Consider the following 25,094-nt stretch of genomic DNA (forward strand, 5'->3'; position numbering starts at 1 on the left):
TGGAGGCAGGGAGGGGGCGGAGTTGGGGTGGAGATTTCAGGGAAGGGGTGGGAAGAGGTGGGGCAGGAGTGGGGCCTCACGGTCGGGGCGGGGCCGGGGAAGCAGGTGGGTGATCAGCGGTGTGGCCCTCGGGCCAATGTACTAGTCCTCATGTGGCCCTCGTGGTCATTTTAGTTTGAGACCCCTGCTCTAGGTCCCCTTCACACATACTATCTCCCAAAATTGTTAAATGAACTTTAAATTCATTTTCATTCTTCAAAAAGAGTAAAATACCAAGCTCAGACTTTTTAAAAATATATCAAATTTAGTTTATTTTGGTAAATGGACTACTCTGATTTCAAACAGGGGAAAGGGAAACAAAAAGAGACCCTAAACGTTCACTTTAGCTGAAGCTTTCATTTAAAATAAACAAAGTTTGTTAATTTAAAAAATGAATGAAGCAGTTTTAGGTACTGTACCAGCCCGTGACTCTCTGCCAATTTGCGGAGTTTACAACCACATTTTCCTATTCCTTAATGTTGTTCTGTCCCTTGTTGCTGTATGAAAGATTTGTATGTAGGCTGCACATATAGCTGTGACTGGATGGAGCCACAGGTTCTCCTAGGGCAGCAAGTCTGAATAGTTCCCTGGGGAAAGCAAATGCTTTGCCTCTCTTGTTCATAGCGTCTACATTGTTCCTTCACCTGTCTAGCCATTGCTTGATGTGAGGGATTTTGTATTGAGCATCTTTTTTCTTCCTCATTACACAAAGTAAAACTATTTCCCCATGTCGTCGTCTCGTCCCGTCGTCGTCCCCCCCCCCGCTGTTCCTCAGACATTCTTGTCAACTGCTGGAAATGGCCCACCTTGATTATCACTACAAAAGGTTCCCCCCCCCCCCCCCCCGCTCTCCTGCTAGTAATAGCTCACCTTACCTGATCACTCTCCTTACAGTGTGTATGGTAACACCCATTGTTTCATGTTCTCTGTGTATATAAATCTCCCCACTGTATTTTCCACTGAATGCATCCGATGAAGTGAGCTGTAGCTCACGAAAGCTTACGCTCAAATATATTTGTTAGTCTCTAAAGTGTGCCACAAGTACTTCTTTTCTTTTTGCAGATACAGACTAACATGACTGCTACTCTGAAACCTTTTTTCTTCCTGTATTATACAATAAAACTTACTTTTTCTGTATTGTATTAAAGCTTTGACTACTTTGGTTACATTTGTTAAGCATTTTCACATCTTTTGGGTACTTATTTGCTAATAATCCAGTGAGTTGTGGATAGACGATACAGGATTTAGTAGACAGAAGGGACATTTGACTGTATATCTCAAAGGGGAAGGTGATTTGTGAAACTCAGGGTCAACATTGGGACACAGGAGGACAAGCAGCCATAAGTTCCTCCCTGACAGGCACACTGAGCACAGATGGGGACTGGTCAGAGGTATGACTTCTAGGTATGATAAAGTGCATATATCTTGCAGCACAGCTAAACTTTTGAGCCAGAAGAGGTATGTATATTTTAAATAAAAAAGGCAGTGGGAAGGCAAGGGCAAGTAAAAGCATAGTTGTGGCAAGGAACAAGAACTGTTGAGCTAAACTTTCAGAAAAATTGAAATTCAGCTCCAGTGAAGCAAAAATGTAAGCAACTAAATCATAAGTAAATAGTCAAATACACAAAAAAATAAAAATCTTTAAGCATATTGGAGGCAAGTAGCCTGTCTGGGAACTGCTGGATCTACTGGACAACTAGTGAGTAAAGAGAGAAATTTAATGAGGGTAAGCAGAGCAGAAAAGAACATCTTTCATCCATCTTCACCCCTGATGATGTTGGTAGGATACATATTCTTTTGAGTAATAAAATTACCAAGTATCAAATCAGGGTGCTGGAGCAAAGTGGTACAGTGAAGCAAGAAATCTTCAACAAAACTGAAGGAATAAGAATGAAGTGGCTAAGATGCATGTCATTAAAATAATCTTCTATACTAGAAAACTAGACTTCAGCACATATACTCTTAAAGAGCTAGTGGGATGATCCTGGATATTAAACTAGCGTGCTTCAATTCAGTGCCAGGTAAACTGGTTGAAATAATTATTTATGAAATACCTAAATGAGCATGGGATGAGGACAAATAAGCAAGGCTTCCATAAAGGAAACTTTAAAGATAGTCTCAGTTCCACATTCTCACTTCTGGCCTCTGAACAGAAGTAAGAGACCATAAGAACTGGAGCTGTATCAGTTAGAACAATTGACAGCTGCAGCCGTGGCCAGCTGTGGTTAGGAAATAAATGTCTGGAAAATTCCTAAGCCTCTACGCTATCTGTGGTGGAGCATAGTCAGTAAAACTTAGCCCTAGAGAATACCTTCAGATTCCTCAGTGGATAAAAGTCTTAAGAGGTAGCATAGTTTCCTACAGAACTGTCATTGGAGTTGAGATCCAGGAGTGAGAATCCTACATGAAGATAATGAGTGTGCTCAATTTTGCTTTGAATCTTCTAGAACTGTTTCAACAAAATAATGGACTTGGTAGATTTTTTTTTTTAAATTTGGCCTTGACAAGGCTCTTAAGAAAGCTTAAAAAGTCACTGGGTAAGAAGTAAAGTGGAGCAAAAACCAGCTAAGAGATAGGAAACAGAGTTGGAGTAAATGGTCAGTTTTCATCCTTTCAAAGGATTAATGGTGGGGTGCGCAAGAGATTTGTATCAGAGCTGCTGTTCGTGATCTGGAGAAAGCAGTGAATAATGGGACAGCAAAATGTGCAGGTTACATAATTATTTAGGAATTTTGGGTCTGTGGTTGCTTTATCTTACAGTAGTGCAGTTTGATCGTTCACACCACCACAAGTGGTGTAGAGTCACCTTTTGTGCCGCTTCCTCTCTTGCCCCTCCAGGCTGACTCTTTTAGGATGAACAGCATAGAACCTAGCCTCTGCGGAATCACTGTGAACAGGTCATGTGTCCTCTACTCAGTGCATAGTGGTGGTCCAAAAAGCAAACAAAAGTTAAAACCTATAAAGATCAATGTAGGAACTACTGAAAATATTATAGAGCCATTATAAAATTGGATGAAATACTTTCACCATGAACATTATTCAGTTCTTATCACCCAATCTGGGGAAAATATTTTTATGTCTCACAAGTTAAATGACCTAGAGATAAGCCGTGAAGATGACAAGTGGAGGCATAGAACGATGTCCATATGATCGAAGAATGAAAAAAAATTAGGATAGTTTTAAAAGGCAGGGGGCATGTGGGCAGGGAAGGAGAAAGATATGAGCAGTACATAAAATGAATGATAAATTGGGCACTCCTATTTTCCCTTGTTTGTAATACAAGAGTAGTTGATAAAACTGAATGACAATAAATTTAAAGTTGGTAAAAGAAAATGTTAGTGTGCAGACTCTTGTGTGGAAATTGCTGTCACAAAAACCAGTAAGTCCAGAAACCTGGCATTCAAAACTAATTAGTCATTTGAATGGATAATAAATAGCCACAGTTTCATTAAGTAAAATGATAAATATAGAAGGGATAATAAGCCCTTCTGCTTCAGGGCATAAACCAAGTCAACCACCAACTGTCCAGAGTTAGGAAGAAACTTCCCTTTTATGCAGGCTATTCCATTTGAGTTTCTTCCACCTGCATCTGAAGCCTCTGGTACTGGCCACTGTCAGAGACCAGGTACTCAATTACATGGACAGTTGGTCTGATTCAATATGGCAATTGCTATATTTTTATATGATTTATAGACATTAAAGAGGGTAGTTCTGTTGGATGCAGTCTGCATCAAGGCAGATGTTCTTGAGTCCTATTGGTGGAAAAGGGTACAATGATTGGGTTTTGGGCCCTTGAAACCTTGCCAAAAGGTCTATAAATGATCTTCAAACAGTGTCTAGGCTACCAGGACTACCTCCTTATTTTCTGTATAGAGTTATAGTTTAATTATGCAGTGTCTACTAAAACTACAGCCGCTCTTTCCCTCTTTAACATTCTGTCCTCATTCTAGCATGCTCACAGCAGTCAGGATTAGCTTCCTCTGAACCAAGGTCTAGAAAAATCGGGAAGATCACCTATAGCAAAATGTGCAGAAAATATTTTTGAGCAAGACTAGAAACCCAAATTGTTGCATTTAAAATCTTGTATCTTTTTAGATGCTGTATTTGTCTAGATATATAGTCACTACTATGAAAAACTCCAAGCTGTTGTATGTTTCAAGATTCACTCCCAAATGTTTATCAACTATTGAATTTAACAATCACTTTTCCAATGTAATAAATTTAATTTTCATCATATTTTTAAACTTTTGAAGATCTTCATTCCGGTACTTTTAAATTTGAAATGTGTTAACTAGATCTAGAAATTTTGCCACTGTTCATTTCATACTACTCCAACTTTTTTGTTTTAATGTTAATTTATTAACCATATAATTTCTGACACTATTGTATGGGATCAAAATGGGTAACTTTAAATTGTTGGATGCCAGGTAATTTTATTTTTAAATAAATATTTAGAAATGGTAGGCCAGCTCTTGTTAATTGTTTCTCTTATTGCCAACTCAGGAGTGCGGCACCCATTGTTTAATCACAGGGGCAAAATAATTTAAGGGCAAGTGAAGCCTGTCTAGTTATTAATAACTTAAACAGTTTATAATTAGGCAAAGTAAGCAATCTTATCTAAATCCTATGAAATCAAGGAAAATATTTAAACTAGTTAATTAGAAGAAGCCATTTAAGGAGCTATCTTAAATTTGAATATTAAGAATCTTAAATCCAGTTAAGTTCCAAATAAGTGACTCTGTTTGCCAATGGTTAGCCCATCTCCTCTCCAGGAGTATATGGTTTAACCATCTTGTGATTAACCAGAAAAATTGTTAGTAATTTATGTTACAACAGCATTTTCATATCCCAATAAAATCATTACAAGAGTTTTATATCCTGGCATTATCTTAGTTAATGTCCTCTTGCCAATCCATGTTGAACTTTTTGGTGTGGATTTTCTTGACTCAAGAAGAAATGAACTCTTCTCTCTTTTTCTTATCTATGACAGCTTTCTTGTAAAGATGGAGAGGATGAGTTGTGGAGTGATTGCTGTCTAAACAGAGTAGGTGTGGGAGTGGAGGGGCAAAAGGGTATCGGTCTTTAATATCTTCTCCTTCCTATTTTCATGAAATTCTAGGAAAAAAACAGCTCTTTCAGACTTATTTAGATTCAAGTGGGTTGCTCTTTCATTGGCTCCATGCCTTCGTGGGTAGTCCTTCGGAGCCTCTTCGTCTTCTGAATATGTAGTTTATTAATGAATATGTAATGTTTATTTAATTGCCTTTGCTCTTGTGGCAGGAAAGCAAGAGTTAAAACTAGTTTTGAAAGTTTTTATTCAGTACATTCTCTGAGACATTTGTTCCATTTTATTACAGTTTGACAGGAAATGAAATTCTGTTTACAAAAAGTCCAAACACTCCTGTTCTTTTATATTAAAACTTTCAAAACACTCTTTTAAAATTAAATAACTTTTAGAAAGTCTTTAGCTGAAGTTTCATTGGTCACCCAATGAAATTAATAGACACCAGGTTTATAAATAAGACAAAGTACTTCTTCACATAACAGACAGCCGACTTGTGGAACTCATTGCCAGGGGATGCTGTAAAGGCCAAAAGTAAAACTGGGTTCAAAAAAGAATTAGATGAATTTCTGGAGGATAGGTCCCTCAAAGGTCATAGATAAGAAAAACAGAGAAGAGTTCATTTCTTCTTGAGTCAAGAAAATCCGCTCCAAAATCCACCTCAATGAATATTAGCTGAGATGGTCAGGGATGCAATCCCATGCGCTGGATGTCCCTAAACCTCTGACTACTATAAGCTGGGACTGGATGACATGGGATGGAGCACTCGAAAAATTGCCTTATTCTTCCCTGTGATGTGGGAGGGTCCCAAAACTCAGGCTGTAGCTGGAGCTTGAATGTCTACATCGCAATTAAACAGCCCCTTAGCCTGAGCCCCAGGCATGGGCCAGCTGTGGGTGTCTAATTGCAGTATAGACATACCCTCTGAAGCATCTGGCACTGCCCATTGTCAGAAGACGCAGTGTGGCCATTCTTATGTAAGCTGTTGATTCTTCATGCAGTTTTTAGAAATATGATTTTTCTTGTCTTCCTTACATGGGTGAGGGTTTGCTTTTGCCTTGCCAATAACTAATTAATGCCCCATTAATATAAATGATTCTATATTTAAATGGCTTCTTACAATAGTTTAGCAAAGTTGTTACGTTCCACATAGGTGCATTAAAGCATTTTACCACTTACATAGCAATGATATTAGGAGCTTTGCGTTTAGCTAACATATTTACAAGTCTCCATTTCACAAAGTTTATTGCCACTTCAGCATTTAAGACATAAACAGAAGTTTAAAACATTTCCAAGTACACATTTTCCTCTACAGTTTTTAAGAACGAAAGCAGTTTTTCTTGCAAGAGGGTGGGAATTGGTAGAGCCCTTTACCTAGATTTATTGCTCTGATAACACACCCTACATTCCTTTCACGGACTGACCTTTTCCTAAAACATGAATGTTTTACATGGTTTGTCATGTTGATGTTTGCTTGCCTTGGGAAATGGAAGCAAAACCTTCTGGAATTTCTTTGATTAGCTTTCACATTTTGTAACATACCTAGTTACATATGTATTATTTCCAAACATCCTGGCTCTAACATACTTGTAGCTACATCTTAATGTGCAGCAAAGGTGAAAAACAAGTTTGCAACCACCTGCTAAATTACAATAATTTTATTAATCATTTTTGCATAAATGTTGAGGTCTCCCCTACTATTATATGATAGTCTTTTCCATGAAACTGATTATATAAATATATATTTATGCTTATTGAAATCAACTCCTTGCCTCCTTACATATATTTAATGTAGAAAGGCAATTTTTCTGAGTTTGGTCTTGCTTTCATTTTTTTGGGGGGGGCCTGAAATGTTTAATTACCTAGTGTATTCATGTTTTGACCTATTTCTTTTCAACTGTAGTCCAGCCCAGATCAAAGTGACAGAAAGCCCTGGTTTTAATACTTTATATTGCCCCAAGTTGTCAGTAATTGAGTGACTGTATTGCAAAGAAGCTATTGGACTGTGTTCAGAGCATAAAAATATAACAATGAATCCAAAAGCTTCCGTCTGGCTGAAGCAGAGATGCAGAAAGCTGTCCTGAATGACAGAGATGTGAGATGTGGCAGAGATTCCTGCACCTCCTTTCTCTCCTGAAATCAAAATACTTTGAAAACGTTAACAAACTTAGCTTGTTACATACTTGGATAATGACTTAGTATTTTGTTTTTGATAGGCTTTAAAGATTGTTTTTACAATCCTTGTTTTAAATGGGACCCCCGCAGTGCCCAAGCCGCTAGCCCCCATGGGCAGCGGGAGCTGGAGCATTCCCTCTCTCCCCCCAACAGCAGGGCTTGAGCTCTCATCCCCCCCTGTGGGGCTCAGGCTTCAGTTGCCCCATTTTCCCCCATCATTTTTAGTAAAAGTCACAGACAGGTTACGGGCTTCTGTGAATTTTTGCTTATTGCCCGCAACCATCCGTGACTTTTACTAAAAATAATTATGACAAAATGTTAACATTACTCATGAGAAAAATCTTCCCAGTAATCAGTGGTGAGTAAATGTTTCAAATCATGGTATAAGGGGTAAAAGCTTTCTTTATAACTAATCTTTTAACCATAATCATGATGTCTAAAAATATTATTTGATTTAATTTATAAATAACTTCATGCACAAGCAGGTAAACAATTTTTTAAAAATTTCTGAATTTAGCACCATCTCCCTAGTAAAATTACATTTCTCAATTTAAAAAATGTCCTATCGGAGAAAATAAATTCTTTAGCCCCCCCCCCGTCATCAGATAAATGTAATATTTAGCATTTCCATTACATTTTGGACCTCTTATATTTTAATATTAGAGAGACAAGTTGAGTGAGGTATATCTTTTATTGGACCACTTCTGTTGGTGTGAGAGACAAAACTTACATCACTCAGGGTGGTGGGTTTTTTATAACACCTCTAAGCAACAAAAAATTTGCCCACATAGGTCATGTCTACACTAGCACTTAACTCAAAATGTCACTGCTAACTACAAGATTTGAACAGATTGTTTAGCATAAGTAATTAACACACATTTCAATGGACCTTTCACGGTAAGGTGGCCCATTAATACCCCTCCAGTCATAGGGAGGAAAGGAAGGGGGTTGGGAAGCAGCTGGGGGGGGTGGTTTTAAAGGGTTACAGATTGTTGTAATAAGCCATAAATCCAGTGTATCTATTCAGTCCTTGATTTTTAGTGTCTAGCAAAGTTATGAATTTAAGCTCCCAGGCTAGTTTTTTGAAAGTGTTGTGCAGGTTTCTTTTGAGGATGAGGACTGAGAGGCCAGATATGGTGTGATAGCTTTGTGAAAAGTGTTCACCTGCAGATGATATAGTGTTTATCATGGCTTCAACAACACTGCATACAATATTTTAATATTGTCTCTCTAAGAACCTTCTTTCAGACCTGTAGGTAATCCATGGTGATGAGCATGGTATAAATGCCTATATAAAGCATGGAGAACTGCACCAAAAAGGAAGCAGATATTTTTCCATAGAAGATTAAGCTCCCATTGCCTCATTGATACACACATTCTGTTGTATCCGTCCATTAATATTTTAGAATTTCTTGTTTACCTCTAAAGTGTAATATTTATTATTTTTGCATTTTAACACAATTGCACTTCCATAGCCCCTTCCTTTATGGTTTTCAAAACACTATCAATTTGATAAATTTTGCATCACAAAATACTCTTTTGTGAGGAACTATTATCTCTGTTTTATGTGGATGCACCTAGTAATATGACTTGCTCAAAGGTTAGGCAAGAAGTCTGAGAAGGAATATGCAGATATTTAATCATGTGTCTTATACATAAAACCATCCTTCCATTGGAATGAATTAATCCTGTAGGACTGAGTTTTGTTTAATTTTTTTAATATCTTCTTTCTCTGTGCATCTGTTTGTTTATTGCTCTTAAGTCTTTGAAGTACTTAGTTGTGCATTATTCTACCAAATGAGAACAAGTAGAACTGTACATGTAAATCTTAACACCTTTGCACAGTTGCATTTAAGTAAATCAGGCTTAAGCAAATTGTTCCCTTCAGGGGATAAGTGAAACACGTTTTTACTGGAAACAATATAAAGTATGTATCTACTGCCTAGTGTTTTTTTTTAAATGTGGCAGTTAAGTAGGTTTTTTTTTAGCACACAGTATATGCAATACTAATGAAACACAGTTTTACTTCATTTATGTACTCTTACCATATGCAGTTAAGTTCTTTCAGTACCATTAAATGAAGACCGAGGTTTAAGGAACATAATGCTTAAGCTTGAGATCTGTCTGGACCTCTCCAGTAGGTGTCCATTGTTTTTTTTGTGAAGAAATACATTCATTTCAAAAAGACTTGCAATTGCTCAGATAAACAAATATGAAAGACTTCTTCTCTCCAGTAGGCAGATTTAGTTGATTCAAAAAAACATATAAATAGACTTCCTCATTATCGTTTATAATTGCTGGACTTCTCTTAGTCAACTGATTCAAATGACTTTTCTGGACATGTTTAGTAAGAACAATAATACCACTCTTGAGTACATCCTTTTATTGACATACACTCTCCCACAAGAATTAAATATTGATGTGTAATTCGGGAAATTCTTTGAAACCAACTAAAGATTACCAGGCCACACATCAGTGATTTATAAATAGGAAATTTCAGAGTGAACATTCTTATTCTTTAATGTACTTTAAACTATTATACCTTTTAAAAATGGTAGGACAGTTATGCATGTAGACACTACATCAGGGGTGGGCAAACTTTTTGGCCTGAGGGCCACATCGGTGTTGCAAAACTGTATGGAGGGCTGGGTAGGGAAGGCTGTGCCTCCCCAAACAGCCTAGCCTCCGCCCCCTCCCACTTCCTGCCCCCTGACTGCCTGCCTCAGAACCCCCAACCCATCCAAACCCCCCTCCCCCCTGCTCCCTGTCCCCTGACCTTCCACACCCCGAGACCCCACTCCCTAGCCAACCGCCCCTGTTCCCTGTCCCCTGACTGCCCCCTAGGACCCCTTGCCCCTTATCCAACCCCCCGGCCCCCTTACCATGCTGCTCAGAGCAGCATGTCTGGCAGCCATGCTGCCCGGCCGGAGCCAGACACACTGCCGTGGTGTGCTGCAGGAGCGCACAGCCCTGCTGCCCAGAGCGCTGCCCACACAGCGGCGTGGCTCCAGGGGAGTGGGGACAGCGAGGGAGGGGCCAGGGCCTAGCCTCCCTGGCGGGAGCTCAGGAGCTGGGTAGAACGGTCCCACAGGCCGTAGTTTGCCCACCTCTGCACTACAGCCTATAGTTGGAGCCCAGCTGACTTAAATATATATATAATATGTATGTTCACTGGAGAGCCTTTGGATCTAAAAACCCATCTGTGTGTATTATGGGCCACATCAGTCTCTCTATATGTTATGGTCTTCTCCTACTGTGACTTACTGAATCCTGTATCTTGTGAGGTTGGGAGAATACTTTTTGGGATACTAAATCTTTTGTGTTTGACTTTAAACCTTTCTGTATGTAACCCTTCTGTCAGGTGGAGTCGGGAGCGACAAGGGCCAGGTTCAGTATCTAGGGGTTCCTCTTAACAATACAAAACAGAACCAACTCAAGCCCCCACCAAGTAATCTGGGAAAATTAACCAGCATCGCTAGGCTCCTCTAAGAGCCAGTATTTCAGCTCTTGAAATCACTGAGTCTGTGTATAACAAAAGAGAACTTATAATAAAACGGAAAGGGAGCCAAGAATTAGTTTGAGAAAACACAACCACATTCAAAAGCATGTGACCATAAGCAAAACCTGACCCCACAGTGCATTGGGCAGTGTCCTTTGCCTCAGTTTCCCACTTGTTGTGGGAAAGTCCAATGAATGAATGTCCATTTAACACATCACTCCCCTTGTCCCCCATTCACTGCACCCAACTCACAGTTGGCTCTCCTTGATTAGCGAAGACCCAGAGTTCAGAAGTGGGGGTTCACCTCCCACCCCAGAAAGGTGGGGCACATGTTGAGCAATGACGCTGTGGTTGCTGTGCACCTCTGCAACTGGCTGTTTCGTGCTGCCTCCGCTGCTCCTCTCTATTGCTGCTGGTCGCTTGCTGCCATTGCTTTACTCTGCTGCTGTTGGAGCTCACGGCGGCTTCTGCACTGGCACGTTCTGAGGTTCCACTGCTTAACCCCAGGTCTTTAATGATTTCACTGGGTATCAGGGAACCTCATTGCCAATACAGCCTCTGCATTGTCTTCCCTTTCACCCCTGTCCCTACAGCAGGTCTAAGGTGTAGCCCTTAGGCCTGCTTATCAGTGCTTCTGCTCTGGTAATCACCTGGACAGAAACAATGACTCTCAATTGAGTTTAATTACCTTTGTCTTTAAACACTGGAGAGGGAAAGGTCAAATGGTGTCTGACTCTTTTTAGGCAGAGTCCACATCAGCAGGTAAAAACACCTGTCCACACTCCCTCTCTCTTTCGCTGGGATTTGGTATCCCTCCCTGCTTCGTGAGTAAGGTTCAGTTTAGGGTGATTTCCTCAATCAAGGCAGGGTAAGTGCAGTTCTGCTGCCCTTTACTCATACAATAAAGATAACAATATTTCATTACCTTTGCATTCAATATTAAAGTGATTTGTAACCCAACATCAGCCAAACGTGAGCATTTTGGCAAAGCAGCTCCATTCTGTTGCATGCCTAGGCAGAGTAGGCCTGTCTAGGCAAACACAGTCCGTCCCTGAAGTCTTTTCCCCCAGCTCATCACCAGATGTCAGAGGACAGTTCATTCAGACCCTGCTTCCATGTATATACTCAGACAAAAAGGCTGAAAGTATATAACAGTAATTGAGAGTGAAAACATCGCGGGGATGTTGTAACTATCCCAAAAACAAGCATTATAAACCCAGGAAAATTCAGAGTTAAAGTTACTGTTAAATCCAAACACATTAAGATATAGAAATCAGAATAGGTAAAATATTTTTAAATAAAATAAAGTGGATTGTTTTTAAATTAAATACAATTTTCTTTTTCAAAATAAACCAATTTAAAATTATAACCATTGTTAAGGCCTAAACTAAGTATAGTCCATTAATCATTTAAATCAAATAAAAAAATCAAGCAGTACATGTTTGTTTATGGACCTTTAAAGATGGCTAAACCGCTGTAGTAGTGGATATCACTGGCTAAATTCCTGGAACTGGAGTTTGTTGAAGTGCTTAACCAGCTTTTGACAGCAGTAGCCTCTTCTGCAGAGACAAAGAATATTTTCTTCATTTCATTTTAACTAGTTCTGTTCAATGACTAGTTCATTCAAAGTTGAAAAATTGACTGGGAGTTGAAAAAGCAGGAAAGCTTGTTTTTCCTTTTACCGGTTTCTGAATAAAAATGAGATCATCTACTTTTAAAGTCTTGAAGGATGCTGTGACCATAAACAATCAGTTTAATTAACTAATTACAGATAATACTTAATTTGTTTAATTAGTTAGCTTTAAATGCAAATAATATTTTGAAAAGAAAATTTTATGTATCAGCACATTTAAGGTGATTTTATTTAATTAATAAATAATTTTGAAAAGTTTTTGTGCATTTTAATCAAATTCCAATTTCCATCCAAATGCAGTTTAACACAAATTGCTAGTAAAAAATAATCATAATCTAGTAAATAAGAGATGTCATTAACTATCTTCTAACATAAACGTAAAAATTAGGAATCTGAATAAAAGTACGTTAAGCTATATAATTACTTAAATAAATGTATAAAGATATAATCCTCCTTATGAGCAAAAAACCCCACATTTGATTTAAATCAATCTATCCTCCTGGAAATCCTCAGTTCAGGCACCCAAACATCCTTATATCAGCTATGTAGGGATGTCATGCAATAACCATACAATTGTGATAGTGTATTAATGCTGGTGGGCCCAGATTAGATTAAACTGATTTTTAAAGACATTAGATTTTTTGGGGTGTTTTAATTGTGCAGTTCCATACCTAATACATTTGAATATCTTTTTAAGTGTAACTGTAGTTCTGAATTTTCCTGGCTATGTAATGTGTGTTTGTGGAATAATTAAAACATTCATATATTTTCCCTTATGTCCACTAACTTTTCCCTCCTTCACATCCCATTACACCTATGCATACAAACACCAGTTCATCTCTCCAGTCCTTTACACTTCCATGTGCTTGCATTTACAAACCGATTCTCTTTCCCTTGCCTTCTGTGTTTAGTAGGTCAGGTGCAATGGGGAGTTTATGAAAATAAATATTTAGGATTAATGGTGTTTTTCTGTTCTTCATGACTGAAAGTTTCTCTGTCAGCAGAGGCTTGCACGTAAAATCTTCTCCTTCAAAGAAACCACAAAGAATTGCCCTTTTTGAGTGTCTATCTGCCACTGTTCTCAATGGGATTGAAGCCCCAGTCTGAAAGATGGCAACTACCTCACATTGTTCTCAATCAGCAGGAAACAAAACTGTCATTGGAGAAGATGTCCCATGTGTGCCAGGTGGCAGAGATGAGCATTATGAGCAGTTACTGAATGGAGGTAGTGGCCATCTTTACTTAAAGGCAGTTCGTGGTGTGAGTTCCATTGAGAACAATGGAAGATGGTAGTCATTTTGAAAGAGGGTAATTCCTTGTGGGTTTCTCTGAAGGCCTATCTTCACATTCTGATGAAAGAGAAACTTTCACTTGTGAAGAACTATGGAAAAATTGATCATTAAATTGAAAAATAGACCATAATCTTAAAATTATATTAAAAATTGCCCATTGTACCAAATTTACTGAAGTTTCACCTTTTTGCCAGTTTTTGTGTAAATAACTATACTTTACCTGGGATTATTTGTGGATGGGTGGGGGAAGGGGGAAATGGTCTGATGCATGGTGTTCGATTTCTTAAATGATCCATTCTAAAATCATTAACTCAGACTTATTAATGAACTCATAAATTCTGAAAAAAAATCATATTATACTCACTAAGTGTTAAAACTTTGGAATGCTGTATTCTTTATACATAACAAAGTGACTAAATCCTAACTTGAATTCAACATTAATTATTCAGCTGCGATTGGATGCTCCTTAATATTCTGGAGATGTGGTCAAATTTATATGTGAAAGATGAAGACCAGAGGTCTACCAGTGCCCATGCCTTGCAATCCTTGGTATGCAGTCCTGTGGATTTAACTGTCTTGCACACCTGATGATGGAGGGCCCCTACCATAAACTCTCCAATACCAAACAGATTGCCCACCAATTGATAACAATCGGGGGTTGCAAATTTACAGGTAGTGATTGACACCCATTTCTCCACTGTAAAAGCAGCTTTCATCTTGGTGTCTGTGCACTGCATGGCTGGGGTGAACTTGGCACACAACTCCAGAAAAGTATCTGTCTGCATCCGAAAGTTCTAAAGCCACTACTGATGTTCCCAGATTTGCATTGCAATCTAATCTCACCACTTGGTTCTTGTTGTACAGACCCAAAACTGCTGCTCCATCATGTACGGGTTCTCCGTGATTTCCTGTAGCAGTTGGTCAGTTTCATTTGTTGTCTGTCATCCCCTCATTATCAGTATATCCCTGCTGTATGTCTGGCTGTTACGATTTTGCAAAAGAATGATTTGTCCTGCCCTTTAAATGGACAAGAGCACTCCAGCGATCTGTGCAATGTGACAAGATGGAAAATGGCATGAAAGAGTAGTTTATGGGATGGAACAGAGATTTATGGGAATTTGACCCCAAACTCCTACAGTTCCCTGATAGGAGTGATGGTATTTCACAATACACTGAAAAGATTTCTTACAGGGTAATGTGCCAGATGGTGGCATGGAGGACATGAGGATGCCTATCTACAGTGTCACATGTCTTCTGCTGATACAACCTGATGCTGTGAGAACATGCTACATTACAAAGGCAACCAAATATAAATGCACTCCACTGAAATAGCTATGGTGATAGCAGTGTGCAGACAGAACTTTTGACAGTAAAACTTTCAGGTGTGGACATGGCTTTACACTCACCCAGTCTTAACGCATGAGCTCTGATCAGTGATCCACAAAAATGCATGATGGGATGATTTTAAAATTCCGGGATGATTTTGCAAGTTTGCAAATGACACTAAGCTGGGGGGAGAGGTAGATACGCTAGAGGGTAGGGATAGGGTCCGGAGTGACCTAGACAAATTGGAGGATTGGGCCAAAAGAAATCTGAGGTTCAACAAGGACAAGTGCAGAGTCCTGCACTTAGGAAGGAAGAATCCCATGCACCGCTACAGACTGGGGACCGACTGGCTAAGTCGCAGTTCTGCAGAAAAGGACCTGGGGATTACAGTGGACGAGAAGCTGGATATGAGTCAGCGGTGTGCTCTCGTTGCCAAGAAGGCCAATGGCATATTGGGCTGTATTAGTAGGAGCATTGCCAGCAGATCGAGGGAAGTGATTATTTCCATCTATTTGGCACTGATGAGGATGCACCTGGAGTATTGCCTCCAGTTTTGATCCCCCACTACAGAAGGGATGTGGACAAATTGGAGAGTCCAGCGGAGGGCAACAAAAATGATTAGGGGACTGGGGCACATGACTTGCGAGGCGAGGCTGAGAGAACTGGGGTTATTCAGTCTGCAGGAGAGAAGAGTGAGCAGATTTGATAGCAGCCTTCAAATACCTGAAGGGGGGTTCCAAAGGGGATGGAGCTCGGCTGTTCTCAGTGGTGGCAGATGACAGAACAAGGAGCAATGGTCTCAAGTTGCATTCGGGGAGGTCTAGGTTGGATATTAGGAAACACTGTTTCACTAGGAGGGTGGTGAAGCATTGGAATGGGTTACCTAGGGAGGTGGTTGAATCTCCATCCTTAGAGGTTTTTAAGGCCCGGCTTGACAAAGCCTTTGCTGGGATGATTTAGTTGGTGTTGGTTCTGCTTTGAGCCGGAGATTGGACTAGATGACCTCCTGAGATATCTTCCAACCCTAATATTCTATGAGTCTATGACTATATAGTTTGAAAAAAAATTTCAGCAGTGTTTAATACCCCTTTTTGAGGTCCTTACACATTGCAATAATGGAACCGACATACCTTCTCCTTGTGCAAGTTACATAAGTTTTTTCTGAGCAGCAGCCGTGTTAGTCTGTATTCGCAAAAAGAAAAGGAGTACTTGTGGCACCTTAGAGACTAACCAATTTATTTGAGCATAAGTTTTTACAGCTCACTTCATTGGATGCATTCAGTGGAAAATACAGTTTTTCTGCATATCATTATACTAGTATAGTGTTAGTGTGATTTATAATGTAAAGTTTCTCTTGCTGTTAGAAAGGTAATGGAACATACCTCACCTCACTGAAAATGTACAGCTTTATTACACTCCTCAAAGAATCTCTTCTTTTTTTAACTTGTCCACAGAAAAAAAGATGTAATCACTCATTCCTGCAGTATGCTGATACCTTGCATGTATGATTACTATGCAGTTACACTAATAAAGCCTTGCTGGAGCCTTTTATAGGAAATAATTATTAATCCTGCAAATAAATTGCTTTGAGGTACTTATTTTTAATGTGCTTTATTTATATATCCTAATTTTTTATGAGATGCTGCTCAAAAAATTCATTTAAAAATCATAAATATGTTTTTACACAATAGGATAATGGCTCCAATATTCTTAATAATGAAATTTGAAAACTTGCCTAAAAGCATGTTTCTGTGATAAATTGTAGTCCCCTCTTCAGAGTTATTGGGAACAACAATATTAATTCTTTTACAGCTCAGATTTCCTTGTTGGTGTAGGTAGGGGAAAAAGTAGCAAAATAACTAATAATCGTCCTCTTTGCAGTGGCTTAAACCAAAAAATTCAAAGCGAGAGCTCTAACTGTTAAATTTACCACCTTCTAGCTCGGTATTGCAGTATAAGGGTTTATATAAAATCAGCCACTATTAAGGGACCTCATTAAGTCTTTAAATTTTCTGTATTTTTCTCAAATCACGTAACATATTTTTTTATTTTAATGCAGCTTTGATTCACCCACAAAAAATGTTAGCATTTGAGGAATCTGTGCCCATCTGATTGCAAGGCAGAGACTAGTTTGTAAAACACATTGTTTGTATGAAGACCTGAGAAAATGGTGGCAGAGACAGGGAAAAACTACCAAGATTAAGAATTGAAGGGTCATAATAAGTAGCCCAATTCTGTGGCTACATCTAGTACTCCTGGGGGATTTCTGCTCCAAAAAAATAAAAATTCTGCACACAATATTTTAAAATTCTGCATATTTTATTTGTCAAAATAATACAATATAATCATACCAGTTTCAATTATATTAGTAATTTCTTTCAAAATACCTGTCAGCAGGTATGTTGGTAACAATACAGATGATAAAGATTCAGGAAATGTTATTTAGACAAATAGATTACTTAATAGGCATATTAATACAGAACTTTGACTAATAATTAGGGCCGACAAAGGATTTTTAAAAGTTTATTTACTTTTGCAGGAGATAATGCTGCCCACTTCTTTACAATGTCACCTGAAAGTGAGAACAGGCATTCGCAGAGTACTGTTGTAGCGTCATTGCAAGGTATTTACGCGCTAGATATGCTAAACATTTGCATGCCCCTTTATACTTCAATCACCATTCCAGAGCATATGCTTCCATGCTGATGGCGGGTTCTGCTCTATAGTGATCCAAAGCGATGCTGACTGATGCACATTCATTTTCATCATCTGAGTCAGATGTCACCAACAGAAGGTTGATTGTCTTTTTTGGTGTTTCGGGGAATTACCAAATTGAAGTGTTGCTCTTTTAAGACTTTTGACAGTATGTTACACACCTCGTCCCTATCAGATTTTGGAAGGCACTTCAGATTCTTAAACCTTAGGTTGAGAGCCGTAGCTATCTTTAAAAATCTCATATTGGTACCTTCTTTGCATTTTGTCTAATCTGCAATGTTCTGAAAGTATTCTTAAATCGAACAACATATGTTGGGTTGTCATCCAAGATTGCCATAACACGAAATATATAGCAGTATGCGGGTAAAACCACGGAACAAGAGACGTATGATTCTCCTGCAAGGGGTTCAGTCACAAATTTAATTAAGGCTTTTTTTTTTTTTTTAATGCGCGTCATCAGCGTGGAAGCATGTTCTCTGGGATGCTGGTTGAAGCATGCAGGGGCATATGAATGTTTAGCACATTTACCACATAAATATCTTGCAACGCCAGCTACAAAAGTGCCATGTGAATACCTGTTCTCACATTCAGGTGACATGGTAAATAAGAAGTGGGCAGCATTATCTTCTGCAAATGTAAACAAACTTGTTTGTCTTCACGATTGGTTGAACAAGAAGTAGGACTGAGTGGGTTTGTAGGCTCTAAAGTTTTACATTGTTTTGTTTTTGAGTGCAGTTATGTAACCAAAAAAAATGTACATTTGTAAGTTGCACTTTCATGATAAAGAGATTGCACTACAGTACTTGTATGAGGTGAATTAAAAAATACTAGGGCTGTTGATTAATCGCAGTTAACTCACACGATTAACTCAAAAAAATTAATCGTGATTAATCACAGTTTTAATCATACTGTTAAACAACAGAATACCAATTGAAATTTATAAAATATTTTGGATGGTTTTCCACATTTTCATATATATTGTATAATGTGTTGTAACTGAAATTAGTGTGTGTTTTTTCTTATGAATATTTGTACTGTAAAAATGGTAAAACAAAAGAAATAGCATTTTTCAATTCACCTCATACAAATACTGTAGTGCAATCTATCTTGCGAATACAACTTACAAATGTAGATTTTTTTGTTAATAACTGCATGAAAAAAACAAAACAATGTAAAACTTCAGAGCCTACAAGTCCACTCAGTCCTACTTCTTGTTCAGCCAGTCACTGAGAGAGAAACAAGTTGGCTTACATTTACAGGAGATAATGCTGCCCTCTTATTTACAATGTCACCAGAAAGTGAGAACAGGCATTTGCTTGGCACTTTCGTAGCCGGCATTGCAAGGTATTTATGTGCCGGATATGCTAAACAAAAGTCTTAAAAGAACAACACTCTGATGCGGAAACTACAGAACCTGAACCACCAAAAGAGAAAAACAACCTTCTGCTGGTGGCGTCTGACTCAGATAATGAAAATGAACATGCATCGGTCCATACTGTTTTGGATTATTATTGAGCAGAACCTGTCATCACCATGGAAGTATATGCTCTGGAATGGTGATTGAAGTATAAAGGGGCATACAAGAGTTTAACATATCTAGTGCGTAAATACCTTGCAAATACCAGCTACAACAGTGCCCTGCAAATGCCTGTTCTCACTTTCAAGTGACACTTTAAACAAGAAGTGGACAGCATTATCTCCTGCAAATGTAAACAAACTTGTTCGTCTAAGCAGTTGGCTGAACAAGAAGTAGGACTGAGTGGACTTGCAGCCTCTAAAATTTTACATTGTTTTATTTTTGAATGCAGTTTTTTGTACATAATTCCACTTTTGTAAGTTCAACTTTCATTGTAAAGGGGTTGCACTACAGTACTTGTATTAGGTGAATTGAAAAATACTTTTTCTTTTGTTTTTTTACAGTGAAAATACTTGTAATCAAAAATAAATATAAAGTGAGCACCGTACACTTTGTATTGTGGTGTTGTTGAAATAAATATATTTGAAAATTAGAAAAAATCCAAAAATATTTATAATAAATGTAAATGGGTATTGTTATTAATAGTGCAATTAAAACTGTAATTAATTTTGTTTGAGTTAATTTGTTTTGAGTTAATCATTTGAGTTAACTGCGATTTAATTGACAGCCTTAGTAATAATTCATTTGAACTACAATACAGAAACTTATTTCCCCGCAACCTTCAGGAGCACTGCAAGGCTTGGGGGAGTCAGGGGTAACAGAGGAGCTGAGGGCAAGGGAAGCAATTATTGGGAAGGAGCCTGGGAGTGAACCTGGAGGGTTGTTGGTTGTGGGTGGGAGAAATATGGGACAGGGTTGTTTTTTTGGAAGGGGGAATTGTTAGAGAGTTCGGGAGCCTCCCCTATGCAGACCATTGCAGACCCCTAGCCTTTCCCATTCAGTCAGACACATCTGCCCCTGTCCCGGTGTGTCGCTGCAGCCCCCCCTCCCCTGTCCCCATATGGACCTGCAGCCCCCCCTCTCATTCAGCTCCTTGCCCAACGCTGTTGCCCCACTAGCACCTGAGCCTGCACCCCAGTCTGCCCCCACTAACCCTTTGGAACCCCGGTCTGTGACCCGCAGTAGCCCGGTGTGCCCCGCTCTGTCCCATGCTGACTCCATCTGGCCCTTCTGTGGGGGATGCATCCTCTCTGCAGGCTGGCTGCCTTCTTTTCTGGTGTGTCAGCAGCCCCGGTCGGCAAAAGGTGTAACCGCAGTTCCAGCTCTGTGGAGAAGAAAAAAATTGGGAGGGGGACATGAATTCTGTATGTGCGCAGTTGTGCAGAATTTCCCCATTAGTAATCCAGCTTCACACCACTGGTGGCAGCATATCGGGTATGTATAACTACACACCATAGTGAATAGCAGGCTGCCTTTGCACTGTGGTGTGTAGATACACACTTCAGTGAAAGGTTGTGGAAGGGACCTGGCTGTGTGGAGCTGCTGGAGTCTTTCTCTGTTTCTGGAGTCTTTCCCTGTTAAAAATTGCAGTCTAGATGGGATAGCATTGCTTGGGCATGTAGGGTTCATACCCAAAGACTCGTAGATATTAAGGTCAGAAGGGACCATTATGATCATCTAGTCTGACCTCCTGCAGAATGCAGGCCACAGAATCTCACCCACCCACTCCTGTAATAAACCTCTCACCTATGTCTGAGCTATTGAAGTCCTCCAAATCATGGTTGAAAGACTTCAGAGTGCAGAGAATCCCCCAGCAAGTGACCCGTGCCACATTTACAGAGGAAGGCGAAAACCCCCCAGGGCCTCTTCCAATCTGCCCTGGAGGAAAATTCCTTCCCAACCCCAAATATGGCCATCAGCTAAACCCTGAGCATGTGGGCAAGATTCACCAGCCAGATACCCAGGAAAGAATTCTCTGTAGTAACTCAGATCCCACCCCATCTAACATCCCATCACATACCCACTTTGTTCAGGTGTATCTTTACTCACCTAAGCAGTGCCTCATCACCTACACTGCTGCTTATACCCATGCAAGGGCTGTGTGCAGGGTATGTACTCTACATGCCACCAGAAGGAGAGTGGAGTGTAGGTCTGTTATCAGTGGTGTTTGTTTAAAAAAAAAAAAAAAGAGAGAGAGTAAACGAACCTAAACTTAACTCCTTATTTCCCAAATTAGAAGTGGGTAAACTCAGTGTACCTGAGTTTATGCTCAACTACGCTACTTCATAGTATAATGTTTTAACTCATTTCCTTAGTATAGAGAAAAGGAAGAGAAGAGTCTTTCTTCTTAATATTTGGCGGCCATTATAGCAGTGGGAGAAGCATTTAGGCAATAGTTTTAAGGATATACTTCTATTTTCAGTTTTAAGGTGGATGAATTAGTGTACTATATCAATCTGGGATAGTAAATTTAGACGGATCATGTAGATTTTCTGTGGAATATATATATTTATATAGTGACATTCAACCTGTATCTTGAGATTTTTCTTGTTAATGTAAAATGTCTGTCTGAAGATGTGCCTAATGACCCTGGGCAAAACATATGTTGCAGAGATGACATCTTACACCCAGGTTCTTTGTTGTTGTTTTTTAAGTGGGATGGGGAAGAGGCAGTGAAGTACCAGATGTGCACCCTGGTGAGTGATGTTCATAGAGTGATGTTTCTGGAAGTCTTGAAGGCTCATGCTTGCTTGCTATTGCAGGTGGAAGAAAGACACCACAATGGCAGTTAGTCTGGGGAACATAATTTAAATATCCCTGGAAAAAGGAGATTGTGAGGGAAAACCTGAGAGGCAGAGGTAGCAAAGGAAAGCCTGTCTTTTGGATACTTCCACAGCCTTATCATAAAGTAAATATCTATGACTTTATCATGCTGCATTTGGTTTAAAACTGGTGAAACAAAGCTAATTTATTGTTTCAGAGACAAATGTTATTTAGGTTTATCTTGGTATATGTATTGTATATTTATTTTTTTTCCACAGAAACCTGCTAATATTTTAGTTATGGGTGAAGGTCCTGAGCGAGGAAGAGTAAAAATTGGTATGTTATATCTTTGATAAGTCCCAGTGTAGCATTTAAGTTAGAATGTTCTGAAGGTGCAGTTGCATCACTTAAGATAGTTACTTAAAATATTAGTATGTGACTGGAAACTTTATCAAAAGCTATTTTGAGTGACTGGCTTTTTGATATCACACCTCTGCACCAATTCCCAATGGTGCACAGCTACAGCCTCATCAATGAAAAGGGGGAAAAAATCCCTATGCTATTATATTATATGGGTGCGTGCTGGGAGGGGGATTAATATGGGACAAAGATAATGGTCAGCTTGGAAGAGTGAAGGAAAATAAGTAAGATTTTAAATGACCTCCTTTTACCACCAAAGTGCCAAGACACTAACTTGCTCCGTATTATAAAATCTAAATAGGGAACTGTTCACTATTCCGAATATTAAATTTTATAATAAAAGTGAGAGTGACTGTTGATTTATGAACTGCCCTTGAAAGGGTAGCCAGATTTCTGGGGGAGACAGGAAGCAAAAGGAGTCTTAAAAAGTCCAGAAAACGTTGATTAAGAGAGAGACATTTGGTAAGAACTAACACTAAATATATTCAAAATGGTGAGGGGGAAGTAGGGTGGGGGGAAGAAACTGAAACTTTCCCACTATTTTATCTTCTGGTGTGAACCACTTTTCTCAGTGAAAGGATAATTTGCAGAATCTCCAAATCGTTCTATAAAGTCTATTTTAAAAAGTAACTAAAAATAATCTAACCATAGTCTAACAGTAATGAGCCACACCGTGGCATGCACTAGTTCATCATTGATGCACCAATAGCCTTCTAATGCACACCCTGTATTGTTATACTAATATAGTCAGGCAGTCCGGTTTGGCAGAATTTTTTTTTAAACAGATTGTTTTTCACTTCTGACTTTTTCTTTTATGAGACGATTCTTCCGCAGTGTCACTCTGTATTCTTTGGTGGTTTTAACCAACTGTTGATCACTAAATTGCTAATCAAGGGTGGAATTTTCCTGAGGTGCTCAGCACTGGTCTAACTCTGCTCCCATTGAGAGCAATGGGAATTGACTTCAGTAGGAGTAGAATTAGATCAATGCTGAGCACGTCAGAAAATCCCACGATTTAAAATTTTAGCACCCTTTTGAGGTGTAAGATTGATGATAGAGACCAAGGTCTTCTATCTGCAAAACAGGTACAGCATGGACAGCAGAAGTGAACATTTCTTCCCATTACCTTAATCTTCATTGAGCATGCACTTCCAAGAGTGAGCGTGTAGGTCAGTCTCCAGGCACATTTCAGTGTCAATTGTGTTGGTGATTTTTGTGATGTAGACAATTATCCATTAGTATTTGCTCACAGACCACCAACTTATTTCGCAAGTGGTAGTTACGTGCAAAGTCATTTGGTGGTAACTTTAGATTTCTACTAAATTTGGTCAGACGTTGCTGAGGGACAGGTGAAAGATTCTGCATCTGACCACCAGTCCTCTGAGCCATCCAGTCCCAACAGTAGAAAAGCCTTCATTTCTAAGTGTGTTATCAGTTTGAAAATTTTGCAATTTTTTTAACATGCTTTTGCAACAGTAGGAAAAGAATGCATAAGTATCCCCATACCAGGGGCTTCCACTCTTCCAGTATTAATACTTTTTTAAAAAACACATAACTGGTATATTTAACATAAAATAAGCTTTATAGACTTCTTATGGTATTTTGAGTCCACTTTTTACTGGGTATTTTTCCACATTTTTTTCATAGATATCTATGAATTCTTCATATCATGGGTTATCTTGATTTTTTTAATATAGAAAATTATAAAATGTCTCTTTTTAAATGCCATAAAATAATTTAAAGTAGGGAGGCAAATAGTTACTTTAGATTGTGGAGCAAAATTAGATATGAATATTTACTCTGCAAGTTTTCCTCAGTAGCTGTTTTCCTTATTACATGTGGCATGGGTTTAACCCGTTCTCTCTCAAAACTGCTATAGGCCTCACGCTCCTCCCCAGTCCTACTCAGTATATATAGGCTCCCACACCACCATATCAAATTCTTCGGTGTTTGGGACTTCGAAAACCTGATTTAGTGGGAATACCCCCATTCTCTATCCTCTGTCCATCTTGTCCTGTACCATCTAAATTCTGGTCAGTTCAGATAGCGCTGTGAGAAACTGTAGATTACAAATCCCAACAAGCAGTTTAGACAGAATATTTTTCTTAAGGTTTTACTAGTAAAGGGAAATTTTCCCAAAATGGAAGACATTTTAAAAGCATAGCTTAAATGGTTTCATCTTGGTACTGGCAATACTCTGTGACCAGTTTAAATTGAGAGAAGGCTTTCAGGGAAGAAGATACCCTCATGATTGGAATCACCTCTTGTCTGGGGCATGAAGGAAACCCTGCTTCAATTGCAACCAGCTTTTCATAGGTAGTTCTTGTATCATACATGTATGTATTATAAATCATTCTAACCTTTACAGAATTACTATTTCACCCATTCCCCCCCCCCCCACCTTAATGTTTCCTGAACAAACAGCCCTGTGATAATGGCATATTCCACCAGGCTGAAAACAGACCCTGGCTGGCCAATAAGGACTTACCCAATGTTCTGAGAGCTACACAAGTTGGCATGCTTTTTTCAGAACAGTAATAAATTCTTGATTCTAAATGGCTTGCTTTAGTAATGATTTATAATGATATACTTCATAGGTGATGATGCTGAATAATTTCAACATAAACTATAAGGAAATGGTAAAGTTAGACTATCAGGATTCGTATTTACAACAACATGTTTGCTTTTTAGCACAATTTTGGTAGACCTAACAAATGAGCTCAGTCATTTCATTTGATCAACGTGAAGTTTTC

General features: G+C 38.9%; 1 protein-coding gene across 4 annotated transcripts in view; it reads left to right on the forward strand.

The window, feature by feature from the left end:
• The window catches only part of CDK8 (cyclin dependent kinase 8), a 198,210-nt gene that overhangs the window by 131,409 nt on the left and 41,707 nt on the right, over window positions 1-25,094 (forward strand). For 3 of the 4 annotated variants that reach the window (XM_077809605.1, XM_077809614.1, XM_077809624.1), the window contains one exon: window positions 22,200-22,257. In XM_077809605.1, coding sequence (XP_077665731.1) covers window positions 22,200-22,257 — 58 coding nt within the window. Of the gene's footprint in view, window positions 1-22,047; window positions 22,067-22,199; window positions 22,258-25,094 lie in introns of those variants that run through there. The other variant, XM_077809633.1, reaches the window with a different exon arrangement.

Source organism: Eretmochelys imbricata, chromosome 1, assembly GCF_965152235.1.
Source record: "Eretmochelys imbricata isolate rEreImb1 chromosome 1, rEreImb1.hap1, whole genome shotgun sequence".
NCBI classification, from domain to species: domain Eukaryota; kingdom Metazoa; phylum Chordata; order Testudines; family Cheloniidae; genus Eretmochelys; species Eretmochelys imbricata.